This window comes from Canis aureus, chromosome 32 (assembly GCF_053574225.1).
Source record: "Canis aureus isolate CA01 chromosome 32, VMU_Caureus_v.1.0, whole genome shotgun sequence".
NCBI lineage: Eukaryota > Metazoa > Chordata > Mammalia > Carnivora > Canidae > Canis > Canis aureus.
The window spans coordinates 15,302,397-15,321,211 of record NC_135642.1 but is presented as its reverse complement, the minus strand read 5'-3'; the positions used below and the strand labels follow the sequence as shown (position 1 = coordinate 15,321,211).

Sequence of the window (18,815 nt, the reverse complement as noted above, 5' to 3'; positions counted from 1 at the left end):
GTTGGGGATGCCTGAGTGGCTCAGTCAGTTAAGCATCCAATTCTTGATTTCGGCTAAGGTCATGATCTCAGGATCATAAGATCAAACCCCAAGTCGGTGTCTGCCCTGGGCCTGGAATTCTCTCCCTCTCCCTCTAGCTCTGTCCCTCCCCTCACTTGCTCTTTCTCAAATAAATAAATATTTTTTTTAATAAAAATAAAAAACAAAAGAATTTCCAGGTTGGTGAACACATGGATGTGCTGGGAGAGTTAACACGCTCTGAGAGAGCATTTCCCCATGCCTTGCCCTATGCATCTCTTCCTTTAGTTGTTTTAAGTTATATCCTTTTATAATAAACTAGTAATCTATTAAGTTTTTTTAAAAAGCTGCATTTGCTCATAGATGACCTGACAGTCTATGTAGAAAATTCTAAAAAATGAACAAAAGAACTCTGGAACTAGTAAGTGGTTAGAGCTAAGTTGTAGGATACAAAGTTAATATATAAAAGTCAATTCTTTTCCTATATGCTGCAATAACCAAGTGAAATTTGTTGAAGTTAAAAATATAATATCTGGCAGCCCCGGTGGCGCAGCAGTTTAGCGCCACCTTCAGCCTGGAGTATGATCCTGGAGACCCAGGATTGAGTCCCATGGCAGGCTTCCTGTATGGAGCCTGCTTCTCCCTCTGCCTGTGTCTCTGCCCCTCTCTCTCTGTCTCTATGAAAAATTAAATCTTTAAAAATAAAATAAAATTAAAATTAAAAAATAAAAATAAAAATATAATATTATTTACATTAGCACTCATGCAATGAAATACTTAGGTTTAAGTCTAACAAAATATTTCCAAGATCTATATGAAATACACTATAAAACTCTGATGAACAAAATAAAAAAACTAAGTAAATGGAGAGATATTCCATGTTTACAGAGAGTCAAGATGTCAGTTCTTTACACCTTGATCTATAAAGTCACTGTAATCTAAATCAAAATCCCAGAAAGTTATTTTGTGGGTACTGACAAAATGATTGTTTTATATAGAGAGGCAAAAAACACAGCATAACCAACATAATATTGATGAACAAAGTTGGAGGACTGACTACCTATGTCAAGACTTACTTTAAAGCTGTAATTGTCTTTAAAGAAAGTAGGGTACTGATGAAAAAATACACAAATCAATGGAACAGAATAGAGAGCCTGCTGATCTTAAAGGAGCAAAAGCAAGATAATGAAGCAAAAATAATCTTTTTAATAAATGGTGCTAGAACAAATGGACAACCACATGCAAACAAACAAAAAAATCAATACCCCCATCACAGAATTAACTCAAAATAGATCATATATCTAATGTAAAATGCAGAACTATAAAACTTGTACAAGACAACAGGAAAAAACCTAGGTGACCTTGGGTATAGCAATGGTTTTTTAGATAAAACACCGAAAACACAATCTATGAAAGAAAAAATTGATGAAGTAAACATCATTAAAATGAAAAAGTCTGCTCTGCAAAAGACAGAATCCAGAGAATAAGAAGATAAACCACAGACTAGGAGAAAATATTTGCAAAAGATACATCTGATAAAAGATTGTCATCAAAAATATACAAAGAACTCTTAAAATTCAACAATAAAAAACAATTAAAAAATGGGCCAAAGACCTTAACAGATAGTTCATCAAGGTAATATCTAGACAGCAATAAGCATATGAAACGATGCTGTATCATGTTATCAGAGAAATATAAATTAAAAGAACAATGAGACACCAATACACACCTACTAGAATGGTCAAAATCCAGAACACTGACAACACCAAATACTTGTGAAGACATGGAACAACAGGAGACATGGAACAACAGGTTTAAGATTATGGCTTCTCCAGGATCGAGTCTCACGTCAGGCTCCCTGTATGGAGCCTGCTTCTCCCTCTGCCTGTGTCTCTGCCATTCTCCCTCTCTCTGTCTGTCATGAATAAATAAATAAAATCTTAAAAAAAAAAAAAAAAAAAAAGGGCAGCCTCGATGGCCCAGTGGTTTAGCACCACCTTCAGCCTGGAGTGTGATCCTGGAGACCTGGGATGGAGTCCCGTGTCAGGCTCCCTTTATGGAGCCTGCTTCTCCCTCTGCCTGTGTCTCTGCCTTTCTCCCTCCCTCTCTATCTCTCTCTCTCTCTCTCTCTCATCTCTGCCTTTCTCTCTCTCTCTCTCTCTCTCTCTGTCATGAATAAATAAATAAAATCTTAAAAAAAAAAAAAAGGTTACGGCTTCTGATTTATTATTTTACCACATAACTATTTTTTTCAAATTATAAATAACTCAACAATGCATCGTCGTATAGGCATTATAAACCAAATCTTTTACCTTTTGGATGCAGGAGGCTGTCTCCTCTTTATCATTTCACGGAGCCTTGCAGCTGACTGCAAAATACACAAAACATACATGAAAAGATACTACCTTCTAAAATATTAAGTATGCTGCTTTATCGACACTAAGATCTATATAGGAAATAAAGATCCTTAAGATATACCTGCTCTTGGTAATAGACATGAAACAAACACACTATCAATAATAAAGGCAAGTAAATAATACCATCTAAAGGACTGGGGTACCTGGGTGGCTCAGTTGGTTAAGCATCCAACTCTTGATCTGGGCTAAGGTCTTGACCTCAGGGTCATGAGTTTAAGCCAAATGTCAGTAGTTTAAGCCCCAGTATGGGGCATTAACATTCTTAAAGTACTGACATTCTGATACCTTGGACCAGGTTGCTAATGAGTTTATATGATTAAATATTAAACATTTAATCAAACATACTATTATAAATTAAAAGGTGTAACTTCTACTGCAGGTAATCCTACTTTGATAGTTCCCAGAAAAGTTATATTATACTTCTATAAATAAAATCTTAATTTCTGGGCAGCCCGGGTGGCTCAGCGGTTTAGCGCCTGCCTTCAGCCCAGGGCCTGATCCTGCAGTCCGGGGTGGAGTCCTGTATCAGGCTCCCTACATGGGGCCTGCTTCTCCCTCTGCCTTTATCTCTGCCTCTCTCTCTCTCTCTCTCTCTGTGTCTCTCATTAATAAATAAAATCTTAAAAAAAATCTTAATTTCTGTTAACTAAAATAAAAATCAGAGATACTTTGTTTAAATTTCTGTTTAGGGCAGCCCTGGTGGCTCAGTGGTTTAGCGCTGTCTGCAGCCCAGGGTGTGATCCTGGAGACCCGGAATCGAGTCCCACATCAGGCTCCCTGCATGGAGTCTGCTTCTCCCTCTGCCTGTGTCTCTGCTTCTCTCTCTCCTCTCTGTGTATTCTCATGAATAAATAAATAAAATCTTAAAAAAAAAAAAAACTTTTAAAAAAATAAATTTGTTTAATTTTCAACTTTTAGTGACTTAATAATGTCATTCCCTCATATTAAGTTGCCCTCCCTTCCCTCAAGATGCAAACACATGCTGAATATTTGGGAATGTGTAACCCAAGAAAACAAGTAATTATTTAATAAAGCCAAGGGCTTATCTTTTGAAGGAAAATACCACACACCCTCCTTCAGGAAGAGCTATCTCACACATAGAAGACTTACCCACAGTGTGAAAGCACAATGTAAATTACACATTTAGTCACAATGATTATAAAACATTAGCATACATCTGGCCATTTATCCTTAAAGTTCACTATACAAAGCATATTTCCACCTATTCCTTACGATTTAAAAAAAGGGGGGGGGGGGGCGCCTGGATGGCTCAGTCAGTTAAGCATCTGCCTTAGACTCAGATAGATCATGATCCCAGGCTCCTGGGATTGAGCTCCACACCTGAGTTCCCTGCTCTGCAGGACCCTGCTGCTCCCTCTACTCTGCTGCCCCCGCCCCCAGCATGTGATCTAATAAATAAATAAATCTTAAAAAAAAAAAAAAAGGGAAGGAAAGAAAGAAAAAGTTTATCCTCTCACTCCTTAACTACACAACCCTCAACCCATTCCTCCTACTTCTCCTTTATCATTTGCCTAAAGCAACCACTTGGAACATACCCTGTTCCTCTGAATCCAAGACAGCCATTCATAAGACACCATGATCACCAACAAAAGGGAGGAAAAGCTGCCAGTTAGTTTCAAGATGCCAACTTCAAAAACATTAAAATGAAAAGTCTTAGAATCAATAAAATATGGTAACCTCTTCTTATTAAATGCAAAATTCATTCCTAATTTTACCATCCCTTATCTGATATATGAAACCTGATACTTTGAGTATTTTATTAACCTACAGGCAAGAAGAATGGCATCTTGCTTTTATTTTTTTTTTAATTTTTTTTTTAATTTTTATTTATTTATGATAGTCACACAGAGAGAGAGAGAGAGAGGCAGAGACATAGGCAGAGGGAGAAGCAGGCTCCATGCACCAGGAGCCCAATGTGGGATTTGATCCCGGGTCTCCAGGATCACGCCCTGGGCCAAAGGCAGGCGCTAAACCGCTGCGCCACCCGGGGATCCCGGCATCTTGCTTTTAATTAGAAATTCCACACAAGGGGTGCCTGGTGGCTCAGTTGTTGAGCATCTGCCTTTGGCTCAGGTTGTGATTCCAGGGAGTACCACACTGGGCTCCCTGCAGGGAGCCTGCTCCTCCCTCTGCCTGTGTGTCTGCCTCTCTCTGTCTCTCCCATGAATAAATAAGTAAAAATCTTTAAAAAAAATAAAAATAAAAAAAGAAAGAAACTCCACACAAACCTCAGACAACTGAAGAGAAGCAAAAAAGTTTGCATTTTCTGATATGTTCTTCAGTCTCTTCCTTTCATATGGTGACAATCCTGAAAATTCATCCTATGAAATTACACCAAAAAAATTCTGGTTACTTTGCATGATCCATAAAAAATGCACCTCACAAAACAATGTGTTGAATTCTCAAATGTATACTTTCCTTCAAATTGCACTTGCTCTTTTCATTTTATGCTATCTTAACAAATGGCACACAGCTTTTGATGCATTGGATACTGACTATAAGAGTTTGAATTTGAGATAATCACAAGGTATCTGTATGGCTTCCCAATTAAATTACAAGTAACATATCAGAAGTAATATAACCCAACAGCAACTTATTTCCTACTGGTCATTACTTACACCATTACTCACAGTTATCTTTTTATTAAGCAAAAAGAGAAAGAACTCAGTAATAGAAAATTTTAAATTCATGATGAGTTAATGAAATTTATATAAAATAACAACAACAAAAGAGATAAAGGCACACACAGAAAAGACCATAAAACCAGAGAATCAAGCTTGGATGTCCAATATCCAACTAATAGTTCTAGAGGTAAAAAGAGGAGCTAATGGATGCCTGGGTGGGTCAGCGGTGAGTGTCTGCATTTGACTCAGGGAGTAATCCTGGAGTCCCAGAATCCAGTCCCACATTGGCCTTCCTGCATGGAGCCTGCTTCTCCTTCTGCCTATGTCTCTGTCTCTCTCTCTATCTCTGTCTCTCATGAATGAATAAATAAAAAAATCTTTTAAAAAAATAAAATAAAAGGAAAAATAAATTTTAAAAATAAAAAAAAAAGAGAAGCCCAGAAAATGGAGGAGAAAGTTATTAGAGAAATAAGAAAATTTCTGGAAACTAAAGATATGAGTTTCCATATTCAAAGGCCCAATGATTATGCAGCACAACAAATGAAAAGAGACCAAAGCTTACACAGGTCATCACGTAATTTAACACCTGAGATAAGATTTAAAAAAAAAAAAAAAACTGCAGATAAGGAAAAAAAGATTATAAAGAAGCAGGAATCAGAATGATACTAACTTCTCAATAATGAAGGGAGCTGGAAGACAATGGAAGAGTATTAAAAATTTTAAGGAAAAGTTATTTTCAACTTACAATTCTAAATCCAATTAAACCACCAATCAAATGTACAGCATAAAAACTTTTTCAGATACGTCAACTATCTCTCCTACACCTGTTCTCAGGAAGCTACTATAAACCATACTTCACCAAAATGAGAGAAAAAGCTAAAAAATAGGGCAGCCCCAGTGGCTCAGCGGTTTCATGCCGCCTTCAGCCCACGGCCTGATCCTGGAGTCCCAGGATCGAGTCCCGTGTTGGGCTCCCTGCACGGAGCCTGCTTCTCCCTCTGCCTGGGTCTCTGCCTCTCTCTCTAACCCTCTCTCTCTCTCTCTCTGTATTTCTCATGAATGCATAAATAAAATTTAAAAAAAAAAAAAAAAAAGCTAAAAACTAGATCCAAGACAGGATCCAAGGTACAGAAGTTCCAGCACAAGAGTGATAAAAAGTAAAAGAAATTAAAAGAAAAATGATAAAAGGCCAAGAAAGTATTAAACAGCCCAGAATGAAGTAGGAAGGTGGAGGTCCCCAGGAATTGTTTCATGGAAAAAAAAAATATATATATAGATAGATAGATAGGCGATCCCTGGGTGGCTCAGCAGTGTGGCGCCTGCCTTCACACCCAGGGCGTGATCCTGGAGTCCCAAGATCCAGTCCAGCATCGGGCTCCCTGCATGGAGCCTGCTTCTCTCTCTGCCTGTGTCTCTGCCTCTCTCTCTGTCTCTCATGAATAAATAAATTTAAAAAAAACTATATAGATATATAAAGCCATTAGAATTCTTTGTTACAACTCTGCCAGAGTTTCATCTGTACCTAGTAAGGAGGTGAGAAGGGAAAGGAGTGGGTGGGCACAAATGTATAAGGTGAGCATGAATGAAACAAGTCTTTATCTTCCATATTAAGTCAACAGATAACACGGAAGAAATAAAAGCTAGAAAGGTTGAAAGTATAATTTGTTTCCTGGGGAGCAGTAATCAGAAAGAGAATTATGTGGCAGAAAACTGCTGGGTGTTTTGATTTGTTTCTGAGTACATATGTGTGTATATATGGAATTACCTATATATACACACACGCACAATGTGGAATTATAGAACTTAAATGTGGATGTACATGTATTACTTTGATCAAAATAAAAATTTTTCCTCACATACACAAAATAATAGTGGCAGCAAAGGTTAAAGTTTATTGTGTCACTGCCTTTACAATTGTTTTTCAGAGAAAAGCATCACCACCCATCATCAAGGACTTCCTAAGATTCTATTTCAAAATCAAAGAAACAAACAACAAAAAAAAAAAAAGCAAAAAAAAAAAAAAATCAAAGAAACAAATTTAAATGATTCTACTTACCACAGAAACAATTTTAAAAATTAAGAAAAATAATCGGTATCTTTAAGTGGAATGTATAATTCAAACTATTCTTTTTTTTTTTAAGATTTTATTTATTTATTCATGAGATATACAGAAAGAAAGCAAGAAACACAGGCAGAGGTAGAAGCAGGCTCCCTCTAGGGAGCCTGATATGGAACTCAATCCCAGGACCCCGGAATCACGACCTGAGCCAAAGGCAGACGCTCAACCACTGAGCCACCCAGGTGCCCTCAAAGTATTCTTACCCATCACCCACTTCTCAAAAACTTGCAACATGTAGGGATGCCTGGATGGCTCAGCGGTTAAGCGTCTGCCTTTGGCCCAGGTTGTGATCCTGGTGACCCGGGATCGAGTCCCACATTGGGTTCCCTGCATGGAGCTTGCTTCTCCCTCTGCCTATGTCTCTGCCTCTCTCTCTGTCTCTCATGGGTAAATAAATAAAATATTAAAAAAAAAAAAAAACTTGCAACACGTAACAGGAAAACCAAGCAAAGTGGGCTTTCAAAATAAACATATATAGGCAATAAACATTTTTTTAAAAACTCCACTATCTTCAGAAACACTTAAGAAGTTACTGTATCCATAAAACAGGGGATGCTATGCTCAAAAAAAAGATCAAAGTAACTTGAATTAAAAACCTAATGTCAAAAATTCACAAACTGTATGAATCCATTTATATAACATTCTCAAAATGACAAAATTGTAGAGATACAAAACGAATCAGTTCAAGGCCCACACTGGACTCTACTTAAAATACATTTTAAAAAAAGAAAGAAAGAGCCTAAAGGTTTTTATGGAGATGGAATAGTTCGATAGTTCTGTATCTTCACTGTCATGCAGTTATACCAATCAACATGTGATAAAATGATACAGAATTATACATATACCTTGTAAGATGTGAATTTCCCAGTTTTGATACTGTGATATAGAACATGTACCCATTGGGAAAAACTGAGTGAAGGGTCTGATACCTCTCTGTAGTATTTCTGCAAATTGCTATGCATCTATTATCACTTAGAGATAAAAACTTTTTGAAAACAGATGTTTCTCACAGGTAACATCAGACTTAATGATGTAAGAGTGAAAGCTCTTTCCCTAAAGCTCAGAACAAGAAAATATGTCTGCTTTTGCTACTTCTATTCAACACTGTACTGGAGATTGTAGGACATGTGGACAAGATGATTAGGAAAAAATAAAAAATACCAGATTGAAAAGGAAGAAATAAAACTATTGCCAAAACATGATCTTATATACAGAAAATGCTTAAGAATTCACACAAAAACACTAATAAGCAATCTCAGCGAAGTTACAAGATACAAAAATCATTTATATGTCTATACACTAACAATGAACAATCAGAAAATGATTTTAAGAAAAAACACCATCCAAGCATCAAAAAGAATAATATACTTTGGAACAAATTTAATCAAAAAGTATAAGGCTTAGGGGGCCTGGATGGCTCAATTAATCCTTCAACTCTTGATTTTGGCTCAGATCATGATCTCAGGGTCCTGGGATGCAGCTCCAAATCAGGCTCCCCACTCTGTGGGGAGTCTGCTTGCCTCCCTCTCCTTCTACCCCTCCCCCAGCTTGTTCTCTCTCTCTTAAATAAACAAATCTTAAAAAAAAAAAAAAAAAAGGCTTATATAGTGAAAACTAAATACTGAAGGAAATAAAATCTAAAAAAAAGAGGGGATCCCTGGGTGGCTCAGCGGCTTGGCACCTGCCCTTGGCTCCAGGATCGAGTCCCGCCTCAGGCTCCCGACATGGGGCCTGCTTCTCCCTCCTCCTGTGTTTCTGCCTCTCTCTCTCTCTCTCTCTCTCTGTCTATCATAAATGAATAAATGAATAAATGAATAAATAAATAAATAATTTAAAAAAAAAAGAAAAAAAAGAAATTCTAAGTAAAAGGGGAGACATTCTTGGGGTACCTGAGTGGCTTAGTTGGTTGAGCACTCAACTCCTGGTTTCAGCTCAGGTCATGATCTCATGAGTTGTGGGATCAAACACTGCATCAGGCTCCACACTCAGCAGGGAGTTTGCTTGAGAGATTCTCTCTCTCCCTCTCCCTCTGCCCCTCCCTAGAGCTAGTGTGTGCACTTCTCTAAAAATAAATACTTTCTTTTTAAAAAAGAGAGAAGACATCCTTATTCATAGACTGGAACTTAATATCATTAAAACAGTAATACTCCCCAAATTTCAGATTCAGTGCAATCTCTATCAAAATGATAAATGCCATTTTTGCAAAAGTGGACAAGCTAAATGTTAGGACAAGCCTAAAATTCACATAGAAATGCAAAGGACCCAGAATAGCCAAAATAATCTTGAAAAAGAAGAACCAAGTTGCAGGACTCACATCCTGATTTCAAAACTTAATATAAAGCTATAGTAATTAAAACAGTGTAGGACTATTGTACACCTGAAATATAACACTGTATGCTAACTATACTTGAAATAGAAAAAAAAATTTTAAGTGTAATACTGGCATACAGATAGGCATTAGATCAACAGAATAAAACTGAAAGTCTAGAAATAAGCCTGTAACCTAAGGTTAAATTTTTTTTTATAGTTAAGACTATTCAATGAAAAATAATAGTCTTGCCAACAAATGGTTCTGGGATAAATGGGTACCTATATGCAAAAGTATTAATTTGTGGACCCCTACATCACATTATAAAAAATAACTCAAAATAGATCAAAGACCTAAATGTAAGAGCTAAAACTTTAAAATTCTTAGAAGGAAATATAGTGTAAATCTTCATAACCTTGTATTAGGCAACAGGTTCTTAGATATGACAACAAAGCACAAGCGACAAAAAGAATTAAATAAGGTAGACTTAAACATCTTTAATTAAAAATTAAATTTAGGAGCACCTAGGTGGCTCAGACAGTTGAGCATCTGACTCTTGATTTCACCTCAAGTCATGATCTCATAACCGTGAGATCAAGTGTTGAGTCAGGCTTGGCTCAGTATGGAATCTGCATGAGATTTTCTCCCTCTGCTGCCGCACCACCACCACTCACATATATGTGCTTTTTCTCTCAAAAAAAAAAAAAATTGAAATAGACAACTTTTTTTATGTCAAAGGGCATTATCAAGAACATGAAAATAAAGTACACAAAATGGGAGAAAATACTTGCAAGTGATATAACTAATAAGGGTCTAGTTTCCTGAATATATAAAGAACTCTTATAATTCAAAACAAAAAGACAATTTTTCAAATGGCAAAGGGCTCAAAAAGGTATTTTTCCAAAGTACAAATGACCAATAAGTACATGTAAAGATGCTCAACATTACTGGTCATTAGAAAAATGCAAATCAAAACCACAATGAGACACCACATTATATCCACTAGAATGGCTGTAATCAGAAAGACAAGCGGCACTTGCCTGGCTCTGTTGGTAGAGCATGCAGCTCTTGATATGAGGGTTGTGAGTTCAAGCCCCACATTAAGTGTAGAAATTACTTTTTTTTTTTTTTTAAAGGGAGGATTACTTGGGCAGCTCAGTCAGTTAAGTGTGACTTGATTTCAGCTCTGGATCTTAGGGTCGTGAGATCAAGTCCAAGTCGATGCTTAAGATTCTCTCTCTCTCCCTCTGCCCCTACCCCCCCGATTTTTTTAGTTAAAGAAAAACATGAGTAATTAAGGATATTATGTTAAATGAAATAAGCCAGTCACAAAAAGACAAATACCATGATTCCACTTTTATGAGATACCTATACTAGTCAAATTTAAAGAGTCACAAAGAAGAATGGTAGTTGCCAGGGGCTGGTAGGAAGAGAGAAATGAGGTATTTAATGGGATAGAGTTTCAGTTTTTCAAGATGACAGGATTTCTGGAGACTGGTTTCACAACAACATAAATGTGCTTAACAGTACTACATTGTACTTCCAAAAATGGTTAAGGTGATAAGTTTTATATTGTGTATTTTACAACTAAATTTCTTTTTAATTTTTAGGAAAGATAAATAATAAGTATTGGCAGATGTGTAGAGACATCTCTAGACAGAGAAAGTAGACTCTTCATGCACTGCCACTGGTATGTAAAAATGGTGCAGCCAGTCTGGTAAACAATTTGACAGTTTCTCAGTAAGTTAAACACAGTTGACCACATGACCCAGCAATTTCACTCCTACAGATACACCCAAAATAATGGAAAACATATGTTCAGCAAAAACTCATAAGCAAATGTTTGTGGCAGCACTATTCATAATAGCAAGTAAGTGGGGAAAACCCAAATGTTCAGCAACTTATGAATGGATAAACAAAATGTAGTAATTCATGCAATATTATTCAAACATAAAAAGGAATCAAGTACCAATACATACTATATAATATGAATGAACCCTCAAAACATTATGCTAAGTCAAAGAAGCCAGACACAAGAAACTACATATCATATGATTCCATTTATATGAAATGTCCAGAATAGGCAAATCGATAGAGAAAAAGTAGATTAGTGGTTTCCAGGGCTGGGTTAGGGAGGTAGAGGAGTTGGGAGTCACTGCTAATTGGTACAGGTTTCTTTTCATAGTGAAAGAAATGTTCTGAAACTGGATAGTGGCAATGACTGTACAATCTTGTATATATACTAAAAACCACTGAACTGTACACTTTTAAGATTTTATTTATTCATGAGAGACACAGAGAGAGGCAGAGCCAGAGGCATTGGGAGAAACAGGCTCCCTGCTGGGAGCCTGATATGGGACTTGATCCCAGGACCCAGGATCACGACCTGAACCAAAGGCAGACGCTCAACCACTGAGCCACCCAGACATCCCTGAATTGTACATTTTTAAATAGTAAATTTTATGTTCTGTGAATTATAGTTCAATAGAAAAAAAATAAATATATGCTTGATGACAGAAACCAGATATATGCCTAGTCTCAAAGTATCTCCTTCAAAATATTTAGGAATTACAAAGGGAAAAATGTTTCCATTGGAGAATCCTGACAGATACCACCTTAGCCAAGTGATCAAGGTCAACATCACCAGTAAAACATAGCAACATCATGTACACTCTGATATGATGCACTGAAGAGGGCACATTTGCATCAGTAGTATTCTTCCCCCAAAATGCAAAACCTTCATCTAATTATGATAAAATAGTAGACAAACCCAAATTGAGGAACATCACACAAAATAACTATTCAGTACTCTTCAAAAGTGCCAAGGTCGGGCAGCCCGGGTGGCTCAGTGGTTTAGCGCCACCTTCAGCCCAGGGCCTGATCCTGGAGGCCCGGAATCAAGTCCTATGTCAGGGTCCCTTGCATGGAGCCTGCTCCTCCCTCAGCCTGTCTCTCTCTCTGTCTCTCATGAATAAATAAATAAAATCTTAAAAAAAAAAAAAAGTGCCAAGGTCATGGAAGATTGAGGAACTGTCACAGATGGGAAGAGAATACAGAAACATAGCTATTAAATGCACTGTGCAGGGATGCCAGGGCGGCTCAGCAGTTGAGCGTCTGCCTTCAGCGTGATCCTGGAGTCCCAGGATCGAGTCCCACATCAGGCTCCCTGCATGGAGCCTGCTTCTTTCTCTATGTCTCTGCCTCTCTCTCTCTCTCTCTCTCTCTCTCTCTCTGTGTGTGTGTCTCTCATGAATAAATAAATAAAACCTTATAATAAATGCACCTGTGCAATCCTAGACTGAATACTGGAACAGAAGAAGGACATCAGTTAAAAAAAGAAAAAAAAACCTGGGCAGCCCGGGTGGCTCAGCGGTTTAGCGCCGCCTTCAGCCCAGGGCTTGATCCTGGAGACCCGGGATAGAGTCCCACGTTGGGCTCCCTGCATGGAGCCTGCTTCTCCCTCTGCCATTATCTCTGCCTCTCTCTCTCTCTCTGTGTCTCTCATGAATAAATAAATAAAATCTTTAAAAAAAAAAAAAACTAATGAAATCCTTATAAATTTTGTACTTAAGTTAATATTGTAGCAAGGTTAACTCCTGGTTTGATAAATGTTCTACAGTTATTTATGATATTAACATAAGAGGAAACCAGGTAATGAGCACTGGGTGTTATGCTATATGTTGGCTAATTGAACTCCAATAAAAAATATACAAATATACAAAAAATGAAATTGAAAAAAGATGAATGGATAAAGAAGATGTCTATTTATACAATAGAATATTGCTGAGCCATCAGAAAGGATGAATACCCACTATTTACATCGACCTGGATGGAACTGGAGGGTAATGATACTGAGTGAAGTAAGTCAATCGGAGAAGGACAATCATCACATGGTCTCACTCATACATGGAATATAAGAAATAGTAAAAGGGATTATAAGGGAAAGGAGGGGAATTGAGTGAGGAAAATTAGAGAGGGAGATGAACCATGAGAGACTCCTAACTCTGGGAAACGAACAAAGGGTTGCAGGAGGGGAGGTGGGCGGGGGCATGGGGTAACCGGGTGACAGGCACTGAGGAGAGCACTTGATGGGATGAGCACTGGGTGTTACATTATATGTTGGCAAATCGTATTTAAATTTTTAAAAATGTCAAAAAACACAAAAAAATAATAAAATAAAATATTAAAAAAAGGAGGAAACCAGGTAAAAGATATATCCGAATTCTCTACTATTTTTGCCACTCTTCTGCAAGCCCAAATGTTCTCAAAGCTTAAAACTGTTAAAAAAAAAAAAACTGTTAAGAAATGCTTTGTGAAGTTAAAATATTTAATAAAAGTGTTGAGAGATGAAATTTAGCAAGTTTCTCAAAAAACTGAATAAATTTTTTTGAAGATTTACTTATTCATTTTATTTATTTATTTTTTTAAAATATGGAACGCTTCACGAATTTGCGTGTCATCCTTGCACAGGGGCCATGCTAATCTTCTCTGTATCGTTCCAATTTTAGCATGTGTGCTGCGGAAGCGAGCACTACTTATTCATTTTAGAGAGAGAGTGAAAGTCGGGGAAAGTCAGAGGGAGAGAATCTCAAGTAGACTCCTCACTGAGCATGGAAACCTAACTCCGGGCTCAATCTCCCTACCCACAAGATCATAACCTGAGCCAAAACCAAGAGTTGGATGCTTTAACCAACTGAGTGATCCAGGCACCCCTAAAATTCTTGACTTGCAGGCCAAGACACTTACCTGTGATTTGACAAAAGCTTTCCCTCATTTGGGGAAGAAATAAGCTTATAAAATAAAATATTGTTTCTAAGCATAGTACCAAAAAGCTTTAGTCATTTTGGTCCAAAAAGATAATTAATGAAAGTAAGAGAAAAGAATGAAATGTCCTATAAAAATGTTAGATCTTGGGCAGCGTGGGTGGCTCAGCAGTTTAGCGCCGCCTCCAGCCCAGGGCCTCATCCTGGAGACCCAGGATCGGGTCCCACATCAGGCTCCCTGCATGGAAGCTGCTTCTTCCTCTGCCTGTGTCTCCACCTCTCTCTCTCTCCGTGTCTCTCATGAATAAATAAATAAAATCTTTAAAAAAAAAAAAAAAAGATGTTAGATCTTTCAGTTTATCCTACTTTAACACTGCTGGGCATCTATGACTGCTCGAATAGCTCTAGTACTTACTCCTAATGTTCTAATTTCTGACCCTATTTCCTTAGATCAAACTAAAATCTCAATAGATGAATGGATACGGATCTGAGGAGTGCCTGGCTGGCTCAGTCAGTACAACATATGACTCTTGATCTTGGGTTGTAAATTCAAGCCCTATGTTGTGTATAGAGATTACTTAAAAATTAAAAAAAAAAATCTTAAAAGAAAAAGGTGTGGGGCGCGTGTGTCTGCACACACACACACCAGCACACACATGCGTGTACACAAACAGGAATATTATTCAGCCATGAAAAAGAATGAAATCTTGCCATTTGCAACAACATGGATGGAGCTAGAGAGAATAATGCTAAGCAAAATCAATCGGAGAAAGACAAGTATCATATGATTTCACTCATAGGTAGAATTTGAGAAACAAAATGAGCAAAGGAAAAAAAGACAGAGATAAACCAAGGAAGACTCTTAACTATAAAGAAAAGATGGTTGCCAGAGGGGAAGTGGGGGGGGAATGGTTGAAATAGGTGAAGGAGATTAAGAGTACACTTATGATGAGAACTGTGTAGTGTATAGAATTTTTGAATCACGGGGATCCCTGGGTGGCTCAATGGTTTAGCACCTGCCTTTGGCCCAGGGCGTGGTCCTGGAGTCCCTGCATGGAGCGTGCTTCTCTCTCTCTCTCTCTCTCTGTCTCTCATGAATTAATAAATAAAATCTTTTTAAAAAATTGTTGAATCGCTATATCGTACACCTGAAAGTAATACGTTATGTTAAGCATAACAGAATTAAAAAAACAAAAAAAATTGTAAATAAATTTTTAAAAATAAAATCTACTTCACACTAGCCTCATATACTCAGAATCTTATACTCGAAGAGGCCAAAGAGATAATCTAATCCAGTGTTTCTCGAAATGCCATCCCAGACCAATAGCACCAGAATCTCTAAGAAACTGCTGGACATGCCAATTCTTTACCCCACTCCAAAACTTCTGAAACAGAAATTCTGGTGGTAGAGTCCTGTAATGGAATTTTAACAACCATCCAAGAAATTCTAATAGTGACTAAAATTTAAGAAGCACTGATCTTATCCAATTTCCCTCACTATAGAGTGATTTGCTTAAACAGAAGCAGCCACATCTGGGGCACCTGAGTGACCCAGTTGGTTAAACATCTGCCTTCAGCTCAAGTCATGATCTTGGGGTCCTGGGATCCAGCTCTGAGTCAAGCTCCCTGCTCAGTGAGGAGTTTTGTTCTTCCATTGACTCTTTCTTCCACCCCCACTTGAGCTCTCTCTCTAATGAATAAATAAATTTTTTTTAAAAAGCAGCCACATCTAAAACCTAGGCTTTCAACCTCCAGTCCACTGCACTAATAATGACTTACCCCACACTGTCCCACCAGAGGTCTTAACTCTTACTTCTGAGACAGTAAAGCATAAATTGAATTCCTATTTCAAAAGAACACCACCACAATTATCTTATCTCCCTTTCCCTTTTATCATTTTCTGTCCATCAACTTTTTTTTTATTTTAAGATTTTATTTATTTATTCATGAGAGACACAGAGAGAGAGAGAGAGAGAGATACAGAGAGAGAGGCAGAGACACAGGCAGAGGGAGAAGCAGGCTCCATGCAGAGAGCCTGATGTGGGACTCGATCCCAGGTCTCCAGGATCACGCCCTGGGCTGAAGGCGGTGCTAAACCACTGAGCCACTTGGGCTGCCCTCCATCAACTTTTTGACGTATGGTATGGTTTTATCTTGTTTTGCACAAAATTTGTCACTTTAAATGAAGTACAACATTCCTGAGAGGCAATAGAAGCCCAAAAATTAGACGCTTAATTCCTTAAACCGATTAATACTATTATTTTCTATAGAACTAATAAGTGTTTCTCATGTATCTTCTCTACTCCCATCATTTTTCTCCTTTCTGTATTTAAAGGAAATATTATTCAGTTTTATTAATCAATTTATGATTATTCTCCTACCTGATATCAAGGGTCACTCAAATGCCATATGTCCCACAGGCCAACTTCTGCAGGCGTATTGTACATAAATATGTAAAGATGAACAAGACACCATAAAGTTTAAGTAAACCCCAAAATATGTGCAATAAACTGAGAGGAAGAAAATTAATTTAATTGAAATTTTAAAAAAATTTTTCAATTAAATATACATAGAGCCTAGATAACCTTAGCTTATCAGAACTTCAAATTTTAAAATAAGAAAAATTTAAATAAGCTAGTAATTAAATTCTTACCAGGCCTGGTGTGGTATCTTCATCACTGTCTAGATCCTGACTGCTTTCCCTGTCAACTTCCCTGAGAATCACTGTATCTGAAGTGCTCTTGTGTTGTTGCTTGTCACTTTCAGTATAAACATCTAAGGATGTTTTTTGCAGTGTGGATTCTGCCTTAGAAGATGTGGCTGCCATCCTTGGAGTTAAAATCCTTCTGCAAGTTTTCCTTATTTCAGTCTTCTTACATTTCTTACATGCAACTTCATTGTTAGAATTCTTATCCAAAAGGGATTTGGGGTGCTTAGGTTGGTCTGGCTTGTAATTACTGAGTGAAAAGGGAACAAGAAACACCTTAGGTGTTTTTCCTAAAACCGTAGTCTGCACTGGTCTCAGAGACACACAAGTGATGTTTTGGTTTTCTTTATATTCATTCACCTATTCAGGTCAATAAAAGAAAAGAGAATATTAGAATCCCAGATCCTATGCCTTTTCTTACAGGTCTGTGTAAATAAATCTAATTTCCATTTTATCACGAAAACACAAAGTCAAACTGACAGCCTGTAAAGAAACTTCCCTGCCCCTCCCCTCCCCCATCTAGATACCTAACTCATTAACCTGAACTTAATTATTTATTATACTGGATGCATTTTTTACCCAAACTCTGCAGACCAATAACTGTGTAATAATAATAATGACTACGTTTGTAACTGAGATTACGCCAACTGTCAGCTTCTGAGTATCTGGAATTGTTTCCAGAGGGGGAAGCCGACGATTACAACTGCCTCAAAAGCAAACGCAGAGTCCCTCATCCCACTCTGTCCCTATTTCTGGAGTTATTGATATGAACCTTCCCCAACGCTGAAGGTCGAGTTTCCATTGAGGAAAACGGGGCCGGGATCTTCCGAAACACCACCTACGAAAAACCCGTTAGGCTGAGAGATGCCCCAAGGAGCGGGAAACAGTTACGGAGTGCGGAGGCGGGGGGTGCCAAGTCTTCGCGGCCTCCTGGGCCTGATCCCCGCAGTCTTTCACGAACACAGAGGCAGGAGCAAACCCGAAAGCAACAAGCCATTTCTCACCTTCACCTGGAGTCGCTGTCTAGACAAGCCCGCCTTCTCCTCACTACCCGCGCGCGACCCAGACATCTTTCCGCGGCTCAGCAGCTGGAGTCTTCCCGCCAAGATTGCGGCAGGCGGCGCGGGGAGGGGGGAGAGGGAGGGGCGGCGGGGGGAGGGGAGAGAGGGAGGAGTAGCGCGGCTGGGGCGGGGCCTGCGGGCAACTGAGAGCGGCCTGAAGCCAGCTGGCGGGACCGGGAGGAGCACGCGGGTCTCGCGGTCCTCTCGGTACGCGTCTAGCTCACCCAGCCTCACCCCCACACTCAAATTCTCTAGGGATGCTATTGGACCGAACCCACATTTTTACCTTAGGTTGGGTATTTTTGATGCTGCTGATGCCAGTATCTCGCTTTGAAAAACACTGGCGCTTCTGAGGAAAAACCACCTTGCCTTGCAATGTGAGCCTGGAAAAGATTCAGGCGCACTTACATGCCGTATGTTTAGGCTAGAAAATCGAAACCAACATGCAGTCTTTACCTGAGTCCCCTGGTTCCTCATAACCCGCCCCCCCTCAAGAAAATCATGCCCTGTGGCTACCATATTACCTTCTTCCTAGGAAGGGAAGCATTTTGATTTTTTTCAAGAGCTTATAAGCTGGTTTAAATTTCACCTATTTATCTGCCCACCAGTTAACTAAGAGCCTAGTGATGACCTTACAAGGCCCAAAGGCCAGAAAAAGTTGTGAATCGAATCCTTGTGTCACAAAGTAACAAATAAGATTTTAGTGTCCTGTATTTCTTACAGTCACAGCCATATTTAACTTTTTTTTTTCCTATTCTTTGAGTTGCTGTGAGTCAA

At 38.4% G+C, this 18,815-nt stretch overlaps 1 protein-coding gene and 1 non-coding gene across 4 annotated transcripts in view; both read right to left on the bottom strand.

Moving 5' to 3' along the window:
• Positions 1 to 18,815, bottom strand: part of WDR76 (WD repeat domain 76) — a 51,955-nt gene that overhangs the window by 31,856 nt on the left and 1,284 nt on the right. The window contains exons 2-5 of one of the 3 annotated variants that reach the window (XM_077880880.1): positions 18,325 to 18,421; positions 16,924 to 17,227; positions 4,685 to 4,777; positions 2,331 to 2,386 (exon numbers count right to left, since the gene is read on the bottom strand). In XM_077880880.1, coding sequence (XP_077737006.1) covers positions 2,331 to 2,386; positions 4,685 to 4,777; positions 16,924 to 17,227; positions 18,325 to 18,421 — 550 coding nt within the window. Of the gene's footprint in view, positions 1 to 2,330; positions 2,387 to 4,684; positions 4,778 to 16,923; positions 17,338 to 17,749; positions 17,795 to 17,981; positions 18,129 to 18,324; positions 18,422 to 18,815 lie in introns of those variants that run through there. The other 2 variants (XM_077880878.1, XM_077880879.1) reach the window with 2 other exon arrangements.
• On the bottom strand, positions 13,933 to 14,039 carry LOC144303680 (U6 spliceosomal RNA). The gene has a single exon (XR_013370660.1). It is a non-coding gene; the product is annotated as a U6 spliceosomal RNA (small nuclear RNA).